The following is a 25,627-nucleotide window of genomic DNA, read 5'->3' on the forward strand; positions in this document are numbered from 1 at the left end:
GGAAAAGCCTATTCTTACATGAAAGTTATACAGAAAATGCATTCATAATAATGTAACAAAATTATTTTTTTGAAATTTAGCGCCATCTTGACAGGTGTTCAATCTTAAAATGAATCGTACAAGAATAATGCATGAATTTTTCATTTATACTTATGACATGGTCCAAAATTCTCCAAGTGGTTTTTTTTCTTCTAAAAGTTGCCTAGTAGCTTTTAAATTCGTTTGGATGCCCCCAGATAGTGTGGAACTATATTCTCATTGGCACACAAAAGTGATTAAAGAAGACAATAACAAATGTTGTCAAGAGCCATAAGAAAAGTATAAACAAATGTTGTCAGGAGAAGAATCTCTATTTGGAATTTCTAAGAAGTTGAAAATAATAAATTAAAAATGCTCTTGGAATATGCTTATACTTCCCAATACCAGTACAAATTTTGAAATTTAAAAAGATGACTTACGTAGCAGTGGTCCCATCATCTGGGATAGACATGAGGCCCTTTATCCCTCCACAACGACTATGTCCAATGACCAGAATAGTCTCTACCTGCACCATATTCTCTTAATCAACATCAACTAAAAATATTGCAACTAACAACGGTCCATGAAGCATTTGTTAAGGATCAATTAGTTTTTTTATTTTTTATTATTAGAATTCTAATACACTTTCACATATGCCATGTTCTTTTGTAAGTTTTTCATATATTTCAATACATTTTTTATGGATCAACATTAAAATTAAACCATCACCCAATGGGAAGTGATAAGCATTCCTCCACAAAAAATAAAAAAATAAAAAAATAAAAAATAAATAAAAAATAAAAAAATTAAACAATACATTGAAAGTTATCAGCTTCTTGCATCTGTTTGGTTGTGTTTTTGTTGTTCCTTTTCATTTTTATTTTTCAAGTATATTTTTTAAATAAATCATCTATTTTGTTTAAGACCAACGTCATAAATAAAAAAATTACTATTATTGAATTAACCTAATTTTTTTTCATAAATGAAATACACGAAAGATTCTACAAAATGACTAATTCAAATCATCAAAACAAGACTCGCAACATATCTTACGAGTTCAAATAATTCTCTCAAAGTTAAAAGTACTCCAATGCAATTATAGCTTATAGAGTACTACCAATTTGTACCGTAGGAATCATTAAATTTACATTAATAATAATTGGTGATCTATATAAATACTTTATTCGTACCTAATAATTTTTCCAATATCAGATAGTAACTAATCATTAAATAACAAAGGCATTAACTTTGGAATTTTCTTTTAAAAAAAAGTGCATCACTTTGGAATTTAGGTGGGCATGTGAATGAGTTGGGGTATTAGAAGCGACAAAGGGTAGTGTGTGGGGTTAGGTTTAATGACTCGGCTTTGTCACGTTGCCTTCACTACCTACAAGAGCTCCCATCACCAAGGGAGCCACCACTATTATAAAGAAGCAGCTAACTTAACCGTGTAAAGGCTGTGTTTGGTTTGCCTTTAAAATTATGATTTTAAAGGTAACATTTTTAAATTATTTTTTAAAATTCATAATTAAATACATAATTTAAAATTATTCAATACTCAATTCAAAAATTAATTTTAAAACTCATAATCAAACACACAATTTGAATTTTTTTTCAAAACTCTTTTGATGATATAGTGTTAAAGATAGTTTAGTGATAGAATTATTAAATTATTTTTATAAAAAATCTAAAAATAATAATTTCTATATTTAAAAAATATCTTAAACAAATATATTTTTTTTTAAAATAACAGGTTGCAATTGCAATTGCCCAAAAAAAAAAAATTGCATAGTTTTGGTTAACCGGCCGGACGTCTGGGAGGATGTCCCGGCGGACAACCAAGTAGACCCAATCTATTCTTTTCAAAATTTAAAATTCAAAAATTCTTTTTAAAACTCATAACCAAACAAAAAAAAAATTCAAAATTCAGCTCACAATTCCACACTCAAATCACAACTCTAAAAAAATAATAACAATTTCAAAATTAAGCCAATCACAACCAAAGTTTGGATGCTAAAACAAGGTTTATAGTATGAAAATTGGCTGAGACACTTAAAATTATTTTTATTGATATGTTTGATAAGTGTTAAATTTTAATTTATCAAATATTTTATTATATATGGTCTAACATTAATGTCATATATATCATTAACTGATTAAAGAATAGTAAATTAGGAAATGTAGCATGACTAGTTGTAATATATTCTCACCTTCAGATGCAACACTGCATATTCAATTGCTGCCCCCATTCCTGAATATTTTGTCTGCATCAGATAATCAAGCAAGTCATGCAAAACAGCAGTTATATGATTGGAAACATTTTGACCACTTCGACATTATTTCAGCAAAATACTAGGTTTGGCAAAAACTTAAGGCCGAATTATAATTATAATTGTGATTGTTATAGTTTGTTTGTTTGTTTTGTTAATTTGATTCTTATAGTTTTAATTTTATAAATTTTGTTATTTCATTTTTTGCATTATATTAATGGAAAAATTACTCATAAATCCTATATTAAAAAATGTTACTCCATCTAGTCCTAAATGTTTTCTTATAAACCATTTAATCCTTTTTTTACATCACAACATCATCATCAAAATAATATCAAACATCATCATCAAAACAACATCAAACATCACAACATCTCAATCAGTGGGTTTTCATCTCTTCGCTTTCTGAGTTCTAGGGTTTTGTGACATCCCTTGGAACTTTCTTGATCCAATGGAGGAAGACAACAGCGCGAGGATGAAGGCGGTCCTGAAGTGGTTCAGTGACCAAAAGGGTTTCGGTTTCATCACCCCCGACGACGGCGGCGAAGATCTCTTTGTCCATCAGTCCTCCATCAAATCCGACGCCTTTCGCATCCTTGGCAACGGTGAGGCCGTCGAGTTCGTCATAGATTCGGGCGACGACGGCCGCACCAAAGCTGTCGACGTCACCGGCCCCAACGGGGCTCCCGTTTAGGGCACTACCCGCGGAGGAGGTGGAGGAATCTAACTCTCTCATCAAAACCTTACCCTACAATGTCAGCATCTCAATCAATTCCCTCTTAATCCCGTACGGGTTCAATCTGATGGCCTCTGAGACTCAACCCCCGTTGGGTCTTAACATCACCAAAGCCCTAATCTGATGATGATGTTTGATAAAAAAAAAAAACGTTTAATCGTTATTTTGATGCTTGATGTTATTTTAATCGTTATTTTGATGTTTAATCGTTATTTTGATGTTGTTTTGATGATGATGTTGTGATGTTTGATGTTGTTTTGATGATGATGTTAATGTTGTTTGATGATTGTGATGTTTGATGTTTGTTTTGATGATGATGATGTTTGATGTTCACAATACCACTAAGGGAAAACAAACATCTACAAAGTAAAGGTTTTGGGCATTTCAGTCGATACCACATTGGGATTTTCCTCATTTATCATTACTAAACAGCACAAAACATAGTGTAACACTAGTTATTTTGTCATTAACATTAACTTGGGACTAATTGGATCACAAGATAAAATGTAGGACCAAATGGGTCATAAGATAAAGATTTGAGATTTATTATTGCATGGCCCTATATTAATTTAGTTTATTTATAACATCAGTTACAGAAATTAAATAGAAAGCATGGGTAAAATTATTCATTTAAAAGAAGATAGACCATTTTAAATTATATGCTAACCCCTTACTTATTTTTAAGAAGAGTAAAGTAAAAATTCAAAGATAAATTTGATAGGAATGTTCGCGGTTCGGTTGCGGCCTGGGAATTTCTAATCTACCATCCGTCCAAAATTAGACGAATTGGAGAAAATCAATCTGCAATCGTCTACTGGATTGATAGATGCAGATTGTACGGATTGACAGATTGGCGGATGGATACGAATTAGTTTAGTGTACATTTTACAAATTTTCAACATATCATAAAACCTGTCAACATAAATTTTTTATTTTTTATTTTTATAACAATCCAATCTGTCTTATTAATAATGAATAAAAATATGTATAATAATCCAATAAACCTCTATCCTAACAATGGCTGCAAAAACTCAAAAGAGACTACCGGACAATTGTTTGAGAGAAGCTGTCCAAATTCCAAAGAGCAAAGAGTATATACATACATACCCAAGTGTGTGTATATATATATATTTGTATTTGTGTATAGGTTTAAAAAGAAAAATAAATAAATAAAAAGTAATAGAATAGTAGGTGAGTATTTTAAAAATAGAATTTGGTTGGGGTGTTTGCAGTTCGGTTGTGGCCTAAGAATCTTTAATCTGCTATCCGTCCAAAATCAAGCAGATTGGAGAAAATCAATCTGTATCCGTCCGCTTGTCATCATACATCCATCCAAAATGCAGTGGATCGATTTGATTCAACCGGTTTTGACGGATCGGTATATCCGCTAAGCACTTCTAAAATTTGATGCAATTAAAATTATATAAGGATTAAATTAACATAAAATGTAAACTATACAAATTATCAACATAATTTGTCCAAAACTTAAAAAGTGACTAAAAACGCTGAAGTGTAAAAAACTATTTTTTAATGGTTAAAGCTTATTACCCAACCCATATTGTATCTTATTAATTTTTTAATTTATTTTGTTTTTTTAATTAACTAAATTAGTCACAACCATCTTGTGAAATGAAGCCACAATGGTTTTCTTGGGAGGAATTTGTAATTTTTATTTATGTTCTCATAAAAAGCAGCTTGTTTGCCTTTTCTCTAGCTTTTAATTTGAGGTCATGCCATGCATATAAGGGCCAAACAAAAAAACTTTAAGCCAAACAGGATAATTTTAAGGGGTACTCAAAAGAAGTCTAATAAAACTATATTAATGGTGGGGAATCATTTTCTTTATGTTAAAGGATAAATAAAAGGAACATTTCAAAATGAATATTGTCAATGATTAGTGCAACATTTTAAAATATGAATAGTTAATTAAGGTTTGTTTGGAGAACCTGGTCATATGGAGGGACCATGCTGGCAATGTTTCTGACAACAAAAGCCTCCCCTGGTTGGAAATCGAGGATATGCGAAGGGCAGACACGGGAGTCCGAGCAGGCAAATACCATAAACTGCATCAATTATCAACAAACATCACACCCCACCCCCCCAAAAAAAAAAAAAAAAAAAAAAAATTCAAATTATGCCAATTGATTGGAGATTATTTTTATACATATAAAAGAAATTACATCAAATTGGTCAATTATAATTCAACGGCGAACTGACACAACATGCCATGGGCATCAACAATGATAGAGACCACTAATTTTGGAACTCTAAAAAAACCACTAATGATATAGCACTCAATAAAAAAAGAAAAAAAATACAACACCAAGGCCAAAACATCAAATCATTCATGGTGGGGCCTACTGCCACATCATTAGTGGTAGCACTAATTAGTGCTCCCACTCATTTTTCCCATGAGCATAGCATAGTTCGTGCCTCCCAATCATGCCTCTTTATAGTCCATGGGCCTAATCCTTTATTTTGCGTTGTTCTTTTGGTGTATTTTAAGAATTGAAAGTACAGTACAAATATATTTAGAAATTCTACTTTTAAATTTTGGTAAAATTTTGAATCTCTAACATTACTCATATATTTTAAGTGAATCTTTTAAATGTGTAAACAATACATTTTAAATGAAACTTAAATTACAAATTTGACCGCAAAATTAAATGTTGATATACTTGTGGTAAATTATTAATATGTCATAATAGTTGAACTTAATTTCCATTAAATTTTATTAAAAATAAATCTTAATAAAATTGTCGCTAAAAATAATTTTTTGTGATTATTTTTTACACATGTCGTTAAAAATTGACAATTAGTGACTTTTTTTTGTTATGATTTTTATAAATTGTCACATTTTTCTATGACGAACTTTTCAAATTGTCACTGAAAATTGTAAATTAGTGACTTTTTATAATGATTTTTTAAAAATATGGTTAAAACATATAATTGGTGATATTTTTTGTGATAATTTTGAAACTGTCGTTGAAAATTAACAATTAATGATATTTTTTAATAGTATTTGATAAAAAAATATATTTAATTATTATATGACCTATTGGACAATAAGTATAGACCTACACCTAAATTTCCTATATACTTGATGGGACAGTTATATAGTTGCTTACAAAATAGCAAATCTTTATATTTTTCTTATTAATTGATGTGTAATGAAATAATGAAACTTTAAAACATGACATAAGATCTATTTTAATAAAGATAATAAATGTTACATCATTCTTATTAATTGATATGTAATGAAATGATGAAACTTTAAAATTTGACATAGGATCTATTTTAAGGATATAATAAATGTTAAATCAACAAATATTTAAAAAAAAAAAAAAAAAACTTACTAGTTTGTATACTATTATTTTTAAGCAATCGGACTAAGGTCTAATGTATGATTGTATTCAAATAATTTTTTTATTTATTTTTTGGGGTAGAAATTTTATGTGGCTCTAAAGAAAACTTTTTATGAGGATAAAAGGTATGCGCAGTACAATTCAGACGGGTTGAGAATAAAATTATAAATCAAATGACGGATTGACAGATCAACAAATCGCGGTTTGGACGGATTAACGAATTAAAGAATATTCCAGCCAATTATCAAACTTTCGTATAATATATAATACTAATTTGTAATATTTTTCATATATATATAACACAAATTAATTTTACTTAATATGATTCATATATATAACTACTAATTTCCAACAAATTTCATATAATAAATTTCTTTCACACTTATTTTTATTTTAATATTTCATAAGAGGTTAAAAAATATGGAAATGGCTTCTGTAGGATTGGACCGTGCTGTTGGGCCCATGGAGACCCACCACGGGTCCCGTTTTGATAATATGAACCATTCAATGTGTAGAACTCGTCGAGTACTATATGCTTAAAAAAAATCACGTTGATTGGATATTGATAGCTATGTGATCAAAACAGATTTTTGTCAACCGTTAATTTATTCACCGTCCATTTTTTTTATACAAAACTGATTTGATCACATAACTATCGATATGCGATTAACGTATTTTTTTATAGGCATATAGTACTCGACGAGTTCTACACATTGAACGGTTCAGATTATCAAAACGAGACCCGTGATGGGCCTCTATGGACTCAACAGTACAGTCCAGTCCTTAATCCAGTCCGATTAAGGACTGGACAGGAGCCATGCCCAAAAAATATATATGCATTAATTATAGTAAAATGAAATAATTTCAAAAGCAAATTATAAAGTGCTACAGATTTAACGGATTGAGCTTAAATGTCAATGGAATGGGATAAATTTATAACTGACCTTGGGGCTCTGGCCTTTGGCAAGTTCGCCATACAACGCACTATTTTTCCTGAAAAAAAAAATATATATATATATATATAGAGAGAGAGAGAGAGAGCAACCCATGAACCCAATAAATGACTTCATAAATAAGGCGATATATGTAACCTGGCAAGGTCCAATTCTCCAAATTTCATGAGCAATGCCCCTTTCTTAGTAAATGGTGATACAATTGTGGTCAGTCCCACAATGTCATTTAATGGCTTTCGCCCATGTATGTTGTTGATTCGGGTCCTTGTTTGGTACTTTATAGTTTGTAAATGAGAATATAAGTTGATATTTTTAATGACAAATATTAAGGTTTCGTTTGGGAAGCTCAACTTGAGACTTTTTTAGGCATTTTAGTCACAAAAAATAAAATAGACTTTTTAATTTAATAAGACAAAACATCACATCTAACCCATAATTATTATATTTTTTCTCTCACAAAAAAGTCAAAAAAATCAAAAAAAAACAAAAGTTCTTTTTCAAATCAGGTTTTTTAGCCCCAGGCTAAAAAATTCAAAAAATCAACCTATTTTCCAAACGAATCCTAAATTCACAATTATTATGATGGTATTAGATAACGGTGATGCTACATGCACTAACTAATATACTAATTAGTGTACTAACACTAGTTATAATATTATTATTGACCCACTAATTAATTACATTACAAATATCAAAAATCTCTTAAATTATATCACATTATCAATTAGTATACTAATTAGTACATTAATTGATACATATAGCATTATTAATTAGATTTTCCATCTCTCACAATGATGGAAGAAAATATTCAATGGTGAAGTGAAAGTGAAGGGTCCGGGGAGAGTTACAGATTCAGCTATTAAAGCTACTAATTTTAATGCTCTATTTAATTTCTAGATGATATGAAGGAAAATGAGAATGGAATTTTTTGTTAAAAAAAATGAAAAAGAAAAATTAAGAGAAAACAGGATCTATTTTTGGAAAAGTTTTAATTTGCTAAAGTTTCAACTAAAAAGATGAAATGATTGAAAAAATAAATTACATAATATATTTTAGATGCAGCATGTAGCTTGTATTACACTTACAATGAAATTCACACATTTCATAATTTAGAATATTTTTCTCGAACATGCGTGTTTTTTTTTATTTATAATTTTAATAAATCTTGTTAACATGTGTTCTTAAGTTAACCTCAAAGATTTGACCTAATAATCAAGACTTTCAATCTAAGAGTGTATTCCTTTTAAGATCTCAAGCTCGAAATTTTCTGGGTGCAAAAAAAAATCTTTGAACCCGTCCATACCTAAACATATTATTAATAAAGTGTAAAATAATTAAATATTTTTTTAAAAAAATATTTCAAATTTATTAATTGAGTCATAAAGTGAATCATTAACTAAAATCCTTTTGTTCTTTCCTTTTTCAGCTCCAAACAGAGTCTTACACATATTTTCATTTCTGATTTCCACCCTTTTTACGTGATTTCAAAGCAGAAAATGCAAATGAGAAGTATAAGGAGCATATACTGGGAATCTCCCAAATTATCGGTGGCAAACAGAAGATTCCAAATACTTTTTAAGTACAAATTACGTACTCGAATTTCTCTGTCTTGAAATGAGCGAAACCGGTTTTGATTCTCTCTACCGGATTGAATGATTTCGCAGCAGTCGCCTCCAGCTCCGCTGTAATTTGCTTGATCTTCGCCGCCGCAACTGGCTCTAGATCACCTTTCTCACTGCACAGAAAAGAGAAAAAAAAATTAAATGAAACTTTAAAAGTAATTACAAATTTATGATTTCAATTATCAATATTTATAAAATTTATTATTAATTTATAATTATTTTTTAAAATATTACTCATTGATTTTTTATTTTAATGTCAGTCCGTGTGGGACCCACTAGGGTGACTTATGGTATGGAAATCGAAAGGACATCTGATTGACACACGTCACTCCACTATTCGTTGCGATTCATGCGAGCGTTGAGATCCAATCCTCTAAAAAAATCAATTTCATCATTTCTGTGAAATAACAAAGGAGGACAGAATTTATGAGATAATTACGTAGATAAACCATGGTTGACTGTTAGAGGCCCAGTGGCTCTTTTCAGATGTGAATCCCGATGGATTAATGATATAGAAAAATAACAGAAATTATAATAATTAGAGAAAGACAGAGACATAGACAGAGACATAGACAGAGACACAACAGTACCTGAGAAGCTTCTTAAGTCCAGCAATGGCTTCCTCGTATGAATCTGTCGCCATGTCCTCTTCCTCTCTCTGCCAATTTCACAAAATTCAATTAAAAAAATTACTCCTACGATCATATAGATGCACATGTGTGTGTGTGCATATATATATATATATAGAGAGCGAGAGAGAGAGATGTAAAAAAAATTCATCAATGAACGATATCTGCAAACGGATCTATTCCGATGACTCAAAAACTGAGACCAGAGCCCGATCAGAAGCTACACTTTCTCGGAAAATTCTCTCTCTCGAATTAACTCAACGAACACGGCAGAACAACAAAATCACTTCCAAATTACTCAATTAACAAAATGAATTCATCAAAGAATTTGAATACGAAAGTCGCAGCAAAAAGACAGAAACAATTACCCCAAAAAAACAAAATCACTTTAAAAAAACTCAATTCTCTGATGAATTCATCGAACACTAACTGAATTTTAATTCAAAAACCACCAGAAAAATCAATCGTTTTGTGGATGAAATAATTGGATCTTAGAAAGATCCATGAAAAAAACTGGTTAAAACAGCACCTGTACAGACCTTTTTTGTTTGGTTCCTAAGAAATTTTTTCCGACTCTGACCACTGTTTGGAGAATAATCCACCTAACTCACACAAACACAAACTATATATATATATACAAATATATAGATAGATGGTCCTAACCATGGTTAACTTGATTGATCGGACAGTTTATCAACGGTTTATCCAAAAATAGAAAACAAAAATGAACGCGTTTACAGGGGCAAAGTTATGGGGTGTGGAGGGGTGTAGGATAATATGGTGAGAGTGAGGTAATGGACGGTGATGGTAGTGGGTGTCATGTTGCAATCAAATAATTGAGAGTGCCAAGTGATGTAGATCACGAGGAGATAATGATCGGACGGTGTAGGACCAGTTCAGACAGAGGGCTGGTTTAGTAAACGGTTGAGATAAGCGTGCGGGTGCTTCGGTCAGCTAAGGCGACCCATGATACGGGCATGAGAGCATGGGTCCGTTGAATTAAGGGAGGCGTTAACTTGTGTGCGGAAGGACTTGATTAGTTTAATTACTCCCTGTTCCAAAATAATGATCTGTTTTAGGGGATTTAACTTTTTTTAGTAGTATAATTATTATATTTAAAAAAATTAATTTTTCAAAATTATCATTTAATAGTATATTTTTTAGAAAATATTAATACCATAATAGTACTTTTTATGTTAATGAATTTAAAAGAATGACGAAATGAAAAATTTATATTATTTTTGTACTTGATTTTTGAAAATGGACTAATATTTTGGAACTGAGAGAGAACTATTTAGGAATTATTTGAAATAATTTAAATAAGTGTACTTGTTTATGTTTTTTATGTAAAAATATATAAAAAAACAGAGAGATGATGTGCTATTTTAGTGCACCACAAACAAGGTCTTAGGTCTTGTTTGGCATATATTACTTTAGCACATCTTTTTATTTGTGTTGTATTACCTTTTATTTGGGTCACATCATCTATCTACACATTGTACATCTTTTTGTAAAAATTCAAAAAATATATTTATTTAGATTATCTCAAATACCTCTTATGTTGTGTTTGGTTGGGGAATTTGAAAAAGGAAAAGGAAAATGAAAAAGGTATGTGAAATGTGAATAAAATATACCTATATTTCACATAGTTTCACACATTTTTTTCCTTTTCATTTTTAAATTCCTTCTTAAATCTCTTAACAAAACACATCGTTAGATTTATTCAACAAAAAAAAAAGCTTTTAGATAATAATTTGATAAAGCCATTATATATATATATATATATTGAAGTTCCATTATAGTCCTTTCATTGGTATATTATAATATTATTAAATTTTTGTCAAATATGACATTTTTAAAATGTGATAATGTGAGATTATTTTAATGTGTGCACAAGTCTTATTAAATTTTTGTTAAATGTGACAATGAGACATTTGTACATTATTATCTTATTAATTTTTTTTCAAATGTGTCATTCTTAAAATGTGACAATGAAACATTATTTTAATATTTATACTAATGTCTTATTAAGCTTTTGTTAAATGCGTCGTTCTTCTTAAAATGTGACAATGAAACATTTGTACACTATTGTCGTATTAAACTTTTGACAAATGTATCATTATTAAAATGTGACAATGGAATATCATTATAATGTGTACACTATTATCTTATTACGTTTTCAAATGTGGATATGCTTCATTTGAAAAAAAAAAATTTAATGTGAAATAGGATTTATGGATTTATAAGATTATTAATGAAATTAAAATGGTCTATATATGTCCCAAAAAAAGTAAGGGAAATATTAATAATATATATATATATATATATTGTTTTCTTCTCTTTTCAAATTCAAGATCCAAATACAGTCCCAATGATGATTAGTAGGAAAATAATGATAATTATAGAGAATTTATTTACAAAATTTCTTGAAATGAATCATTACAAGTATGAAAAAATTTTAATCACTAGAATTTGGAAGGAAAAAAATGACGGGCTTAAAAATTATCTGAAAATAAAATGTATGGTGGTGTTCAATTAAATAGTGTGATTGCAAGTTGCACTTTGAATGAATTTAATTCATACGCTGTATTTTCAAATAATTTTTTCAAAATTCGTAACATTATTATTAGAATTTTTATATAATTTTTTTAAAATAATAATGTACGGTGTTCAAATCTTAAAAAAAAAAAATGTACGATGTCATATTTATAAATGTAATCATACCAATAGACTTTGTGTCTTTCAATGAAACAACTGTAATAGCTTTCATCATTTTGTATTATTTTTCATTTGTATAAATATTTTTTACTTTTGTTAAAAAGTATATCGAGGGGAAAAAAATTGTTGGTGATGGGGAATCAAAGTGAAAGGTAGGTTTAGTAAGGTATTGTACTTTGAAAAATAACATTAAAATTGAAATATAAATATATATACATTATCATTTAAAATTTGATGTTAGACCATCTCCAACGGTGAACCAAAGTTGACATCAGATTTAAATTTTGATGAAAAAGGCTCTTTTTTATGCTCCAACCGTTGCACCAAATTGATATCAAAATGAGAATTCAGCAAAAAAAGCATCAAACTGAGAACAAGATATAGATTTTACCAAATCACTATTACTGACCGTTGAAAGAGATACACTGGTCAACCAGCCGGTTGACCGCCGGTCAACCGATTTCCTTTAAAAAAAGTAGGTTCAAACCGGTAAAAAAAGGTTCAAACAAATTAAAAAAAAAAAATTTGTCTTACCGGTTGACCGGCCGGTCAACCAACCGGTCACCCACCAACAAACACAATTGATGAATTGGGTACTGAAGAGTCTTTGGATGAATTGATTTTAATTTCTTCAGGAATGCAAGCCGCATGCTACGTGCTGATGGTGAAATCCATGTAAACCACAAAACCACACCTCCATTTAGCCACTAGAATCTTGAGGAACTCGCAGCACAAAATTCTTTGGCATTAATTGACCTTGTTGATTTTAAAAGAAGTGATATTTACGCTTATGACACTTCCATCCAAAGACTCTTCAGAAATTATTTACATAGCGTTTAAAGCTGCAAAAAAAAAAAAATATATATATATATATATTTATACTTACCGGTCGACCAACCGGTTAACCCATAAGATTTGATACGAGATTTGATGAACCGTTGGAGTATGAAGTATCAAATTGAGAAAATGACTATTTTTTTATTTAAATTTGATGAAACATTAGGTTCACCGTTGGAGATGCTCTTATGTAGTATAATCGCATAAAATCTTAATCAATCGAACTTTTGTTTCTTTCCCTCCAAATTAATGGGGAATACAGCAACTTATTTGTCACGAAATGCACTTGCTTTCATAGCGCCTAGCGCTCTATTTTAAGGGACCGTATACAAATTTTCTAGCATTATTTTATTTATATGAATGCATGGCCAAAATCCAAAACCCAACATTATCACTATTTTTAAGGAGCCATATACAAATTTTTTAGAAATTATGTTATTTACATGAATAAGTACTGCTAAAAATTTATAATTTAAATATTTAAATTTATCAATAATAATGTAGTAAGAGAGTCAGACTTTATATGATTGAGTGTGTCAAAAAATCAATATTTAAATTTTTCAATAAATAAATTTGAGAGGGTAATTTTGAGTGAAAATTGGGCCGAGCTATGAGACGGACTTTATGACCCAAAGTATGACGGACTGAGTAAAAAGGGCCGAAAAGTTACTCAGGCCCAAGGGAGATAAAGTTACTCCGGTCAAAAGAGATGAAGTTACTTCGGCTCGTGAATTGTTAAGCTACTTCGGTCCGAGAGCAACTTGAAGTTAGATCGGTCTTGAAGGTACATCGTTCTTGAATTTATACCGGCTTTAGAGGTATACCGGTTTTGGTGTTATACCGGTCGAAGAGTCGTTGGTTCGGTCCAAGCACACCATGAGTTGAACAAATGAGAACCGAGATAAGGAAATATAAGCGGAAAGGGCCGAACTAAGGATAGTTCGGCTTACTTTGTGGCTCAGCATAGCCAAGTTTATCTCGGTCGGATGATAGTTCGGCCATGGTGAAGACCATCCCACTTGGTTTAAGTAGTGGGGGGGGTGTAAAAAGATAAGCATTATCTTTTAGGAGCATGAATCCTAGGAGGACTCTGCATGGAGAAATAAAAGTCCTACTAGGATTGGGCCACTCGAAACCTATAAAAGCTCACAAGCATTACCTTGGAAGGGGGTAACATAACACAACATACAATTTTGCTTCCTGAATACATTAAGCTTTGTCTATTTGTCAAGTTTTCTGACTTAGGCATCGGAGAGGTTTCCGGCACACACCCGCCGGCTAGCTCACGTTTGTGTTTTCAGGTGATAAAGCGACGTCGTACGGAGGAGCGTGGACTTAGTCAACAGGATTATACGAGGAGAATTATTTCTTCCCCGTACAATTGGCGCCGTCTGTGGGGAAAACAGACAGAACGAAACCTCTTGACTAAGCTTCTCCTTTTCTCATTCAATGGCACACATTGAAGACTTGCCGCAGTCCGCCGTCGACGGACTAACTCCAGAAGGGGGCGCAAGGCGTGAAGGATTACCTTCTGTCCCTCCCATGGCAGACTTGGAGCCCCAACGACATATCTCCAGGAGGGATGCTAGGGGAAGGCGGAATAACAACCCCCATCGCTCTCATTCACAAAGTCCAGACAGGCAAAGATGGAGGATTGACCCTCAAGCTCTGGAAGACCGCGTAAAAGAATAAGATGAATTAATAAGAAAGATGGCGGCGGACATGGAGGCCTTGAAACGCCAGATGAAGAAAAAAGAAGTGGTGACAGGAGAGGGGCGCAAAAACAAGACGCCCCCTCGCCACTCAGAAAATCGTAGTAGGAATACTACACCCTCGCAAGGAGAGAGCAGAAGCCTCAGGACAGGCGACACTCAATCCTTGTCTTCCAGAACTCGTCACTCTAGGTCTGAGAGGACGAGATCTGAGAGATCGTATACTGAAGGAAGCACGTATTGGCCTTCACATTCGCACCAAACCAGATCTAGACAGGCAGAATTACCCAGATCATCCGACTTACGAACCGTGCTTGAAGAGAAAGCACGATGCAAGGAGGATGCCAGGGCAAGGGATCCACATAGAGTTTCAGCCTTACAGCGGTTGGCTCCTCGGACGCATGGAAGTGTCGAGGTTGGAATGCCAATACCGCGACTGGCCTACGAACCAACGGACAAAGCATTGGCAAGACTACAGACTTCGCCGTTTGTTCCAGCAATCGAAAACGCGCCCCTACCATCAGGCTTCCTTCAACCGAAATTCACTACATATGAAGGGAAGACGGACCCGTATTCACACTTTCGCCACTTTCGCCAAGTCATGGCCGTATACAAGCGAAACGAGGCCTTAATGTGCATACTCTTCCCATCAAGCCTTGGCGACCTAGGCTTGACTTGGTTCGAAAAACTTCCAGAAGGCAGCATAGCCTCCTGGGCTCAATTGGCAGAAGCGTTCGTAACAAGGTTCCGAACAAACACTAAAACCCCGGTGGAGATCGACCAGCTTCTCTCCATCGACATGGGTGAAAAAGAGACCCTCAGATCTTACAACAGTCGCTACTGGGAGACATTCAATCAGATTGGGGACTGTCCCACCAATCTCGCCATCGCACAGCATAAAAGAGGCCTTCCAGTTGGGAACAGACTGAGGGACTCGATCACCATGACGCCACCCCTCACTATGGAAGCCCTGATGGAAAGAGTGCATCAGCACATCAGGGTAGAAGAGGATGGCGCACGAGCCAAAGCAAAATCTAGTGCAACCGCAGTACCAGAAAAGAAGACTTCAGCAAAGGTCAATACAGTAGATCGTCAGAACAAAAACGGACGTGGCAGACAAGATAACGGAGAAGACCCTGATAAAAGATGGTTGAGAATCTGTACTGCCACAACCACGGTGTTCAAGAAACCGATATATCGGATTCTTAGCGAAATAAGAGATGAGCCTTTCGTCAAGTGGCCAGCCAAGCTAGGAGAAGCCCAGAAGGATTATGACAAAAGATCACGGTGCACCTTCCACAAAGAAAAAGGGCACCGCACTGAGAATTGCACGCCATTGAGACAACACTTGGAAGAGTTGGTGGCAGCAGGCCACTTGGACAAATATATTGAAGGAGGGACGCAACCAGCCCCCCAAGATCATAATAACCATCCCAACGGAATGCCAATCGACGCACCGCCTCAAGGTATTATCAATGTCATACATGGAGTTTTTGAACCTGAGCGCGTATGCGAACTCAGAGGATCAATCAAAAAGGCTGAGCACTTTAGAGAAGTGCTAAGTGCCTAACCTGTCACCAAGAAAGGGAAGACAGAGGCAACAAACATCATGTCTTTTTCGGATAAAGACATGGATCGAATATACTGTCCTCACAATGATGCTCTGGTTGTCACTCTCCGAGTCAAAGATTTTGACGTCAAGCGGATTCTGATTGACCAAGGTAGTTCATGTGAGATCATGTACTACGAAACATTCAAACAGTTGAAGCTGCAAGACAAAGACTTGGCGCCTGCAGTTTCTCCCCTAATTGGATTCAACTCCATGCCAGAATGGCCCGTCGGCAAAATAATTCTTCCGGTCAGAGCAGGAAGCGTAACAAAACAAGTGGAGTTCTGGGTATTGAAGGTCCCCTCTACTTACAACATCATCTTGGACAGAACATGGCTGCATGCCATGCGTTCGGTAGCGTCATCATACTATCAGGTAATGCGGTTCCCCAACGACACCGGTATAATTGAAGAAGTCTATGAAGATCAGATCATGTCAAAGCAATGTTTCGCCACGGTGAATGGCAGCCGCGCTGCCAAAGGATATGTTCATTCGGTGGAAGAACCAGAAAGTAATGAACTATTCACGGACGTCGGTAAAGAGGCTGATCAGAAAGCGGTGGAGGACTTGGTGGAGGTAAAAATAGATGAGAAGAACCCGGATAAGTTCTTCTTGCTTGGCTCATCGTTGTCCAGCGCTGAGAGATTAGAGGTCTTGGAATTCTTGACCTCTAACATCGAAGTGTTTGCCTGGACGCCCTGCGACATGCCAGGCATTGATCCAAACTTCATCAGTCACCAACTCAATGTCCACCCATCCGCCAGACCAGTCATTCAACGCACACGCAGATCGGCACTCCACCACGCCGAAATAGTGGCAGAAGAGGTAGGCAACCTACTGGAGGCAGGAGCAATTAGAGAAGTGCACTACCCAAGATGGATCTCCAACACAGTCGTAGTACCAAAAAAGAATGGTAAATGGCGTGTCTGCGTCGACTACAAAACAGTCAACAAGGCGTGCCCAAAAGATAGCTTCCCTCTACCAAGGATAGATCAACTGGTAGACTTAACGGCGGGGCACAATCGACTTAGCTTTCTGGATGCATACAGAGGCTACCACCAAATCGCCATGCATGAACCAGACCAGGAGGTCACATCCTTCACAACACCAAGAGGATTATACTGCTACAAGGTCATGCCCTTTGGCCTAAAGAACGCAGGGGCGACATTCCAACGGATGGTCACCAAGATGTTTGAACCATTGTTAGACAGAACAATGGAAACTTACATCGACCACATGGTGGTCAAAAGCAAGGATGAGAATGACCATCTCAAGGACTTGGGAGAAATGTTTGAAGTCTTGAAGAAGCACAAATTGCGCCTCAATGCATCCAAGTGCGCATTCGGAGTAGGATCAGGCAAATTCTTGGGCTTCCTTGTGACCAACCGGGGTATAGAAGCAGGCCCCTCCCAGATCAAAGCAATCCAAGAATTGGAGAGACCAAACTCAGTCAAAGAAGTGCAGCATCTCACCGGCATGGCAGCTGCGCTCAACCGGTTCATAAGCAAGTCATCAGACAGATTACGACCATTCTTTCAAGCTTTAAAGGCCAAGTTTGAGTGGGATGAAGAATGCGACCAAGCTCTGGAAAGCTTAAAGGAATATATGTCTTCCCCACCACTGCTTGTCACCCCAGTACCTGGTGAAGAACTCTTCTTATACCTGGCAGTCTCTCAGCACGCAGTTAGCGCAGTGTTGGTTTGTACAGAAGGAATCCAACACCTGCCCATCTATTATGTCAGCAAGACATTGCTGGGAGCCGAAACGAGGTATTTGCCACTAGAGAAGCTAGCATTAGCCTTAATGATGGCCTTAAGGAAATTGGCACACTACTTTCATGCCCACACCATAGTTGTCCTCACAGCTTTTCCACTAAAAGCCTTGTTTGAAAGAGCGAACTTTAGTGGGCGAATCTTGAAGTGGGCAGTGGAATTGGGACAATTCGACATCAAGTTCCAACCCAGGACCGCAATAAAAGCCCAATCTTTGGCAGACTTCATCGCAGAGTTTACTCCTGGAAGTCATCATATCTGCCCAGTCAACCTAACTGACATAACCGAACTAGGGACGAAAGTTGACGCCGGAATAGCGCAACCCCTAGTAGAAGATACTCAGTCAAACTCCAAGGCAGACCAGACTAAGGACAACAAGGAAGAAACAAACAAAGATTCACCAACAGTGCAATCAGATGACGAAGGGCAGACAGCAAACATGGACCTTGAAGAAAACACCATCCTTGACCCCACGACATCATCTGATCCCTCCACGTGCTGGAAGTTGTTCGTTGGGGAGATGTGGAAGCTCTTTGTGGATGGAGCATCCAACCGGCATGGTGCAGGGCTTGGCATAGTCCTTATCTCCCCAGACGACCTGGTTGTAGAGCAAGCAATCAACCTTGGCATCCCAGCATCAAACAACGAAGCGGAGTATGAAGCGCTCCTTGCAGGACTCAAATCAGCATACTACATGAAGGCCACCGAACTAATGGTATACAGTGACTCTCTGCTGGTGGTAAATCAAATTTCTGGCGACTACGAAGCAAAGGATGACAGAATGGCCAAGTACCAAGAGCTGGTCAGAACAGAGATCAAAAAGTTCGATGTAGTAAGGATAGAACAAATTGGCAGGGAGGAAAACAGCAGAGCAGACGAACTGGCAGGCTTTGCCTCAATGGCAGATGCATCCACCCCTCATCCATTGCTCATCGACTACTTACCAAGACCAAGCATAGAAGACCCCGAAGCAGAAGAAGTATGTTGCGCAGAATTAGGCCCCTCTTGAATGGATCCCATCATCCTGTTCCTAAAAGACGGCATCCTACCAGAAGAGAAAAAAGAAGCCAACAGAATAAGGGCAAAGTCGCAGCGATTTTGGCTATCTCCATCTTTGGCATTATACAAGAAGTCATTCTCAGGGCCTTACCTAAAGTGCGTTCATCCCAGCAAAGTAGAAGCATTCTTGTTCGAAATACACGAAGGAGTATGCGGAAGCCATCAAAGGGGAAGGTCGCTAGCTTACAGGGCCATTTCACAAGGTTATTGGTGGCCATATATGCAGGCAGACTCAGAGAAATATGTGAAGAAGTGTGAAAAATGCCAGAAATTCGCACATCAAATACATCAACCAGCCAGAGAACTTCTACCATTGACTAGCCCATGGCCTTTCGCAATGTGGGGCTTGGACATCGTAGGACCACTTCCAACAGTGCCCGGCGGCAGGAAGTTCTTTCTCGCGGCAACAGACTACTTCACAAAGTGGGTTGAAGCAGAAGCATTGGCATCAATCAAGGAAAAAGATGTGAAGAAATTCGTCTGGCAAAACATCATCACTCGATTTGGCATACCAAAGGCCCTAATCTCAGACAATGGCACTCAGTTCGACGGCAGAATCTTCAGAAGCTTTTGTGAAGAGTACAAGATAGAGTTCTACAATTCTACACCAGCATATCCTCAAGCGAATGGCCAAGCAGAAGCATCAAATAAAGTCGTCTTGGATGGACTAAAGAAAAGGCTAGAGAAGGCAAAAGGCAAGTGGGCAGACGAACTTTTTCATGTTTTATGGGCTTACCGCACCACACCTCGGCAATCGACAGGAGAAACACCATTCTCCTTAGCTTACGGAATGGAAGCAATAATCCCACTAGAAGTTGGCCTCCCCACAATTCGAAGCAAAAATTTTGATCCAGACTTAAACGGAGAAGCCATAGCTTTAGAACTCGACCTTGCAGAAGAAAGAAGAGAAAGAGCACTGGTTCACATCGCCGCATACCAACAAGAGTTAATCAGAAAATACAACAAAAAGGTGCATCCAAGACAATTCAAGATCGGTGATTGGGTACTGCGCAAAGTAATGGGAAACACCTTGATCCCAGGAGATGGAAAGTTAGGGCCAAACTGGGAAGGTCCTTACAAGGTGGTTGGGTTAGCAGGCAAGGGGGCATACCACCTAGAAGACAAGAATGGCAAGGCAATCCCTAGGCCATGGAATACGGCCAATCTCAAGTTATTTTACTTTTAGCTTTTCTTTTTCAAACATATGTAATTTTTTCTTTCTTCAATAAAACAAGCAATTCTTTTCAGCACAAGTTGTTCTTTGTAAAAGTTAGCTTTAGTAAAGATTAAGTATATTGCAAGCATTTTATTCTAAGTTAGCTGGAAAAACTAACTTAGAGGTTAGCTGGATTAAACCAACACCCTTCCTAAGCCCAGGATAAGGATCCAGGCTGTAGGACGTTTGGTCGGAATAACCAAACATTGTTCTAAGTTAGCTGGAAAAACTAACTTAGAGGTTGGCTGGAATAAACCAACTCTTGTTACTCTTCAGCCGAAGTAAGGGTATGGCTGAAGAGTGGTTGGCTGGAATAAACCAACTCTTGTTACTCTTCAGCCGAAGTAAGGGTATGGCTGAAGAGTGGTTGGCTGGAATAAACCAACTCTTTTTACTCTCCAGCCGAAGTAAGGGTATGGCTGAAGAGTGGTTAGCTGGAATAAACCAACTCTTTTTACTCTCCAGCCGAAGTAAGGGTATGGCTGAAGAAGTGGTTGGCTGGATTAACCACTTTGTACTCCTCAGCCGAAATAATTATATCGGCTAAGGAGTGGTTGGCTGGTAAGCATAGGTTGACCACCTAAAACTGAAATAGCAGTTGAAATAATAGAGGGCATTACAAATACAAGCATACGAATCAAAACCGGAATAACAGTTCAAGTAAAATTTTTCATTCATTGAAAAGCCATTACAAAGAAGGGGTACAGTTCAGTTACAAAGATAAAAAAGCAACAGAAAAAGAAAAAGTACATAATCAAGAGAAAAGTTCTTCAATATCGGCATCAAAAGCTGCATCAGCATCAACATGAAGACCGGCTTCAGAAGGGAGCTCACTCACGGTTGGAAGAGTGGTTTCGGCTAGAACCACGGTTTCACCTGGAAGATCAATAGTCAGGTCTTCCACCGGGGGCTCCAACCGAACTGTCTGGTCCACACTAACAACCGGAGTATCCTCAGAAGAGGAATCTTCATCAGAATCTGAGCCTTCAAGGAACTGCTGCTGCATGGCATCCGCATACTCCGAAAGGAAATTCGGTATGAAGTAGGCTGGAGGGTTGAAGACCTCGGTCTGTTGATCATGACCGAGCTTCTCAACAGCCGTCCTCCAGCCACACTTGAAGAACAGCTCCTTAGCAGCATTACATTGCTTGGCATAAGCATCTTCTGCCTTCTTGAAGCCTTGTTTGCCGGCTTCCTTTACGCTCTCCTTTATTTCGGCATCTTTCTTTCTTTCGAGCTTCACCAGCTCGCGCAGGCATTTGTCCTTCAGAGCTATGGCAGTCTTCTGCCTTTTTGCCTCTGCCGAACTAACTAGTCCGGTCAGCCTGCTGTTCTCAGCTTGCAACTCGGCCATTTGCTTCTTGATGTCTTCTATCTCGGCCGACTTCATTTCGGCTTCTGCCACAGCGTCCCTTGTAGTTTTTCTGAGTTCCAGCACTTTCTTGTGAGTGTTGTAGTTTTTTTGAATTGCCTGGCAAAACAAGGACTTCAAATGAGCCGAAGTAAAAGTTTAAAAAACTAGACAGAAAAACGGACAGAGCTACTTACCAGGATCATGGACTTCGTTGCAGACCGAATGGACTTTAATTCGGTATTTAGCTACTTTTGGTGGTGCTCCATATCCTTGGGGAGGCACACACTCTTGGCCAGACTAAAGGCCAACTGGTGATCTTTTTCGGCAACAACCGAATCAGCATCGAGGACATCTCGGTTGTTGAATGTAAGTTTTGGTGCCCAACTGGTGGTAGTTCGGTTGTTGGGCTCCGGTTGGGGGCTCGGTGGCAGGATCGGTGGAACAGCAGTCACATCTTCGTCAACCAAGCTTAGTTCTGACTCGGTGGTTCGTGCGCGCTTGGTTCGGCGCGATGAAGACGGCTGTTAAGAGGGGAGGGCCACAACGGCAGGCTGTGTTTGGCTGGGTGACGGTACTTCGGGCCTGCTTGTCTCGGTCAGAAGCGCCCTTAGTCTGTTCTTCTTGGCCATTTCCTCTTCAGCAGTTAAAGGAATTAATCTTATTTGCGGCAAGTTTGGGTCCAGCTCTGGGGCGTTTTCGAGAAGAAAGTCAGTTACTCTTGCTTTTCGGCGACCGCTGTACTGGTAGGTCGGCTCAAAGTTTAGAAGCTTAGCCCAACTCCTTTCTTTAAACCGAAGTGCGGCTCGCAAAATCGCAAGGTTGGGATAGCTGTATAAGGAATGGAGGTGGGCGAAATCTGCGAAAGAAGAACTGTTAGTTCGGTTGATAGACTAAAAAACCGAAATAAAAATACAAGGAAGAAGACCGAAGTCAAATTACCAAGCTCTCCCTTTTTCCAATTTATAGGTCGGCCAGGAATTTGGGCTTGAAAATCCTCAAAGTTCCCAGAGACCCAGAAAAAATCGTCGTCATTAAGGTCTTTGTCCGGTGTATATTTAACTATCTTCTCTCGGCGGCGGCGAATCCTAAGGTAATAGACCCACCCATCCTCTTTTGAGCCGATGGAGTATTGATGGAAGATTTCGGCCAGGCCAAGGTTTAGTCCGGTTTGGTGGTTCAGTGCGGCTATTCCCATAATGATGCGGTATGAATTGGTGGACAGTTGGGTAGAGCATAATCTAGTCTGCCTAAGAAATTCACAGATCAATGGTTGGACCGGAAACCGTAGTCCGATTTCTATAATGGATAAAAGGGTGAAGGGGACAAAGCCTTCATTATCCCATGGGATGACATCTTTTTTGGCTAAAGTCAAGTGGACATCATCAGGTATGCTATAGTCCTTCCTGAATTCGGCCATGCCACCAGGGGTCTCTACTAGATACCTATACTTACCCATTTGTTGTATAATTTACGAATAAGTTATATCGGTGCAAAAATTGTGCTCAGTAGCTCGGTTGAGCACGCGCAGGAGTGCCTGGGTAACCTAAGTCTGCAAAGTAGAAAACAAAGGGGTTAAGCACAGATCATTGGACCGTGCTACAAATTAAGAGCAAGGTAAATAAGCCCTACTTCGGCTTTGTGGGCAGGTTCTGTCTCGGTTCGGCAAAATACTTGGTAGTTCGGTTTGAACTTAGGGTACGCAAGATCGGCTTTTCTTTTAAGGTTTGTTATCTCGGTTTGAACAGTGGATTTTTTACTTCGGTTAAGCCATTAGGGGGAGCTTTCTGAGTTTGGTTTAGAAACTAAGAAAGCTGGCTTAGCCCCAAAGGCTTAGCTCGGTTGATGATCGTGGTTCCTAGTCTAAAATGTTCAAACTTCGTTCGGTGATCTTATTTCGGTTAAGGTGAATCAGAAGGTTATTTGTTGAAGCTGCTACCATCCCTACAAGTTCCAGTTCGGTTATTGACTAAAGTGATCTACCTATGTAGGACAAACAGTACCCTAGTTCGGTCGCTACATTATTTTGGATCTAAGACTAGTTTTCTACAGAAGTTCATACGCGCATGAGTTTTGCTATTGTTTTTTCATGAAAGTACAGAAGCAAAGCAGAAAGGGAAGAATATGTTTTGCAAAAATGCAGTAAACCAGATGTATAGAGCAGATACGAAAGCAAAAACAGGGAAAGAAAGTAGATTTGCTTACCAAGATTGAAGAAAAAGAGGACTGAAGATGGAGGCAGTGGCAGTAATGGAGGGCACGAACACAGCGAGCTCAAACTCAAGGCTCAGGAACAAAAGAGAGAAGAAGAAAGGAGTAGAGTAAATGATTGAAAAAATGAAAGGGTGGTTTTGTGAAAAAGGAGAGAGAGAAAAAGCGGCAAAAAATGGGCGGGACTGTTCAAAAATTTCGTGGTACGAGGGCGGCGTGATAACAGCTCACAGCCTATCGGGACCTACCACGTGTCATTGGAAAGTGAAGCGTTACAGTCAGTGATTGAAGAGACGTTTTGACCGAACAAAGCAGAGCCGAGGTAAAATAAGCTCGGCTGGAACGGCTAAAACGATGTTTTAGTTCGGTTGGAAAAGGCTTGAAAACGTCTAGCTCGGCTGGACACTTGGTAATCCCAATCATGCTGTGCAGATGGGATTAAGGGGCAATTGAGAGGGTAATTTTGAGTGAAAATTGGGCCGAGCTATGAGACGGACTTTATGACCCAAAGTATGACGGACTGAGTAAAAAGGGCCGAAAAGTTACTCAGGCCCAAGGGAGATAAAGTTACTCCGGTCAAAAGAGATGAAGTTACTTCGGCTCGTGAATTGTTAAGCTACTTCGGTCCGAGAGCAACTTGAAGTTAGATCGGTCTTGAAGGTACATCGTTCTTGAATTTATACCGGCTTTAGAGGTATACCGGTTTTGGTGTTATACCGGTCGAAGAGTCGTTGGTTCGGTCCAAGCACACCATGAGTTGAACAAATGAGAACCGAGATAAGGAAATATAAGCGGAAAGGGCCGAACTAAGGATAGTTCGGCTTACTTTGTGGCTCAGCATAGCCAAGTTTATCTCGGTCGGATGATAGTTCGGCCATGGTGAAGACCATCCCACTTGGTTTAAGTAGTGGGGGGGTGTAAAAAGATAAACATTATCTTTTAGGAGCATGAATCCTAGGAGGACTCTGCATGGAGAAATAAAAGTCCTATTAGGATTGGGCCACTCGAAACCTATAAAAGCTCACAAGCATTACCTTGGAAGGGGGTAACATAACACAACATACAATTTTGCTTCCTGAATACATTAAGATTTGTCTATTTGTCAAGTTTTTTGACTTAGGCATCGGAGAGGTTTCCGGCACACACCCGCCGGCTAGCTCACGTTTGTGTTTTCAGGTGACAAAGCGACGTCGTACAGAGGAGCGTGGACTTAGTCAACAGGATTATACGAGGAGAATTATTTCTTCCCCGTACAAAATTTATTATAAGTATAATTATATTATATAAATTTATGGGAAATTATGTCTGAGTAAGAGAAAAAAAATTTACACAAATATAAAAAGATGTAAGTCACACTTGCATTCTTACAATTTTTTACTTGCATCTCATTATAAAATCACTTACACCTAAAATATTTTTGTAATTTTTTTTTTTTATCTCTCATTACTTTGAAGTTTGCCCATAAATTTAACAACCGTGCTAAATACCCCCACTGGGGGTCGACCCCCAGTGAGGTGGCAGGCCCTGATTCGCTGAAAATCCAAAAAAA

At 37.2% G+C, this 25,627-nt stretch overlaps 1 protein-coding gene across 7 annotated transcripts in view; it reads right to left on the reverse strand.

Annotated features, from left to right (window-relative positions):
* The window catches only part of LOC114297011 (carbonic anhydrase 2), a 32,781-nt gene that overhangs the window by 2,484 nt on the left and 4,670 nt on the right, over nucleotides 1-25,627 (reverse strand). The window contains exons 1-7 of one of the 7 annotated variants that reach the window (XM_028241357.2): nucleotides 10,257-10,556; nucleotides 9,555-9,622; nucleotides 8,937-9,077; nucleotides 7,334-7,382; nucleotides 4,971-5,087; nucleotides 2,229-2,282; nucleotides 459-544 (exon numbers count right to left, since the gene is read on the reverse strand). In XM_028241357.2, coding sequence (XP_028097158.2) covers nucleotides 459-544; nucleotides 2,229-2,282; nucleotides 4,971-5,087; nucleotides 7,334-7,382; nucleotides 8,937-9,077; nucleotides 9,555-9,622; nucleotides 10,257-10,259 — 518 coding nt within the window. In that variant the 5' untranslated portion in view covers nucleotides 10,260-10,556. Of the gene's footprint in view, nucleotides 1-458; nucleotides 545-2,228; nucleotides 2,283-4,970; nucleotides 5,088-7,333; nucleotides 7,383-8,936; nucleotides 9,078-9,554; nucleotides 9,623-9,961; nucleotides 10,557-21,165; nucleotides 21,988-22,064; nucleotides 25,515-25,627 lie in introns of those variants that run through there. The other 6 variants (XM_028241358.2, XM_028241359.2, XM_028241360.2 and 3 more) reach the window with 6 other exon arrangements.

The sequence above is a fragment of the Camellia sinensis genome, chromosome 5 (genome assembly GCF_055761805.1).
Source record: "Camellia sinensis isolate YWXY chromosome 5, ASM5576180v1, whole genome shotgun sequence".
In the NCBI taxonomy this organism is placed as follows: Eukaryota; Viridiplantae; Streptophyta; class Magnoliopsida; order Ericales; family Theaceae; genus Camellia; species Camellia sinensis.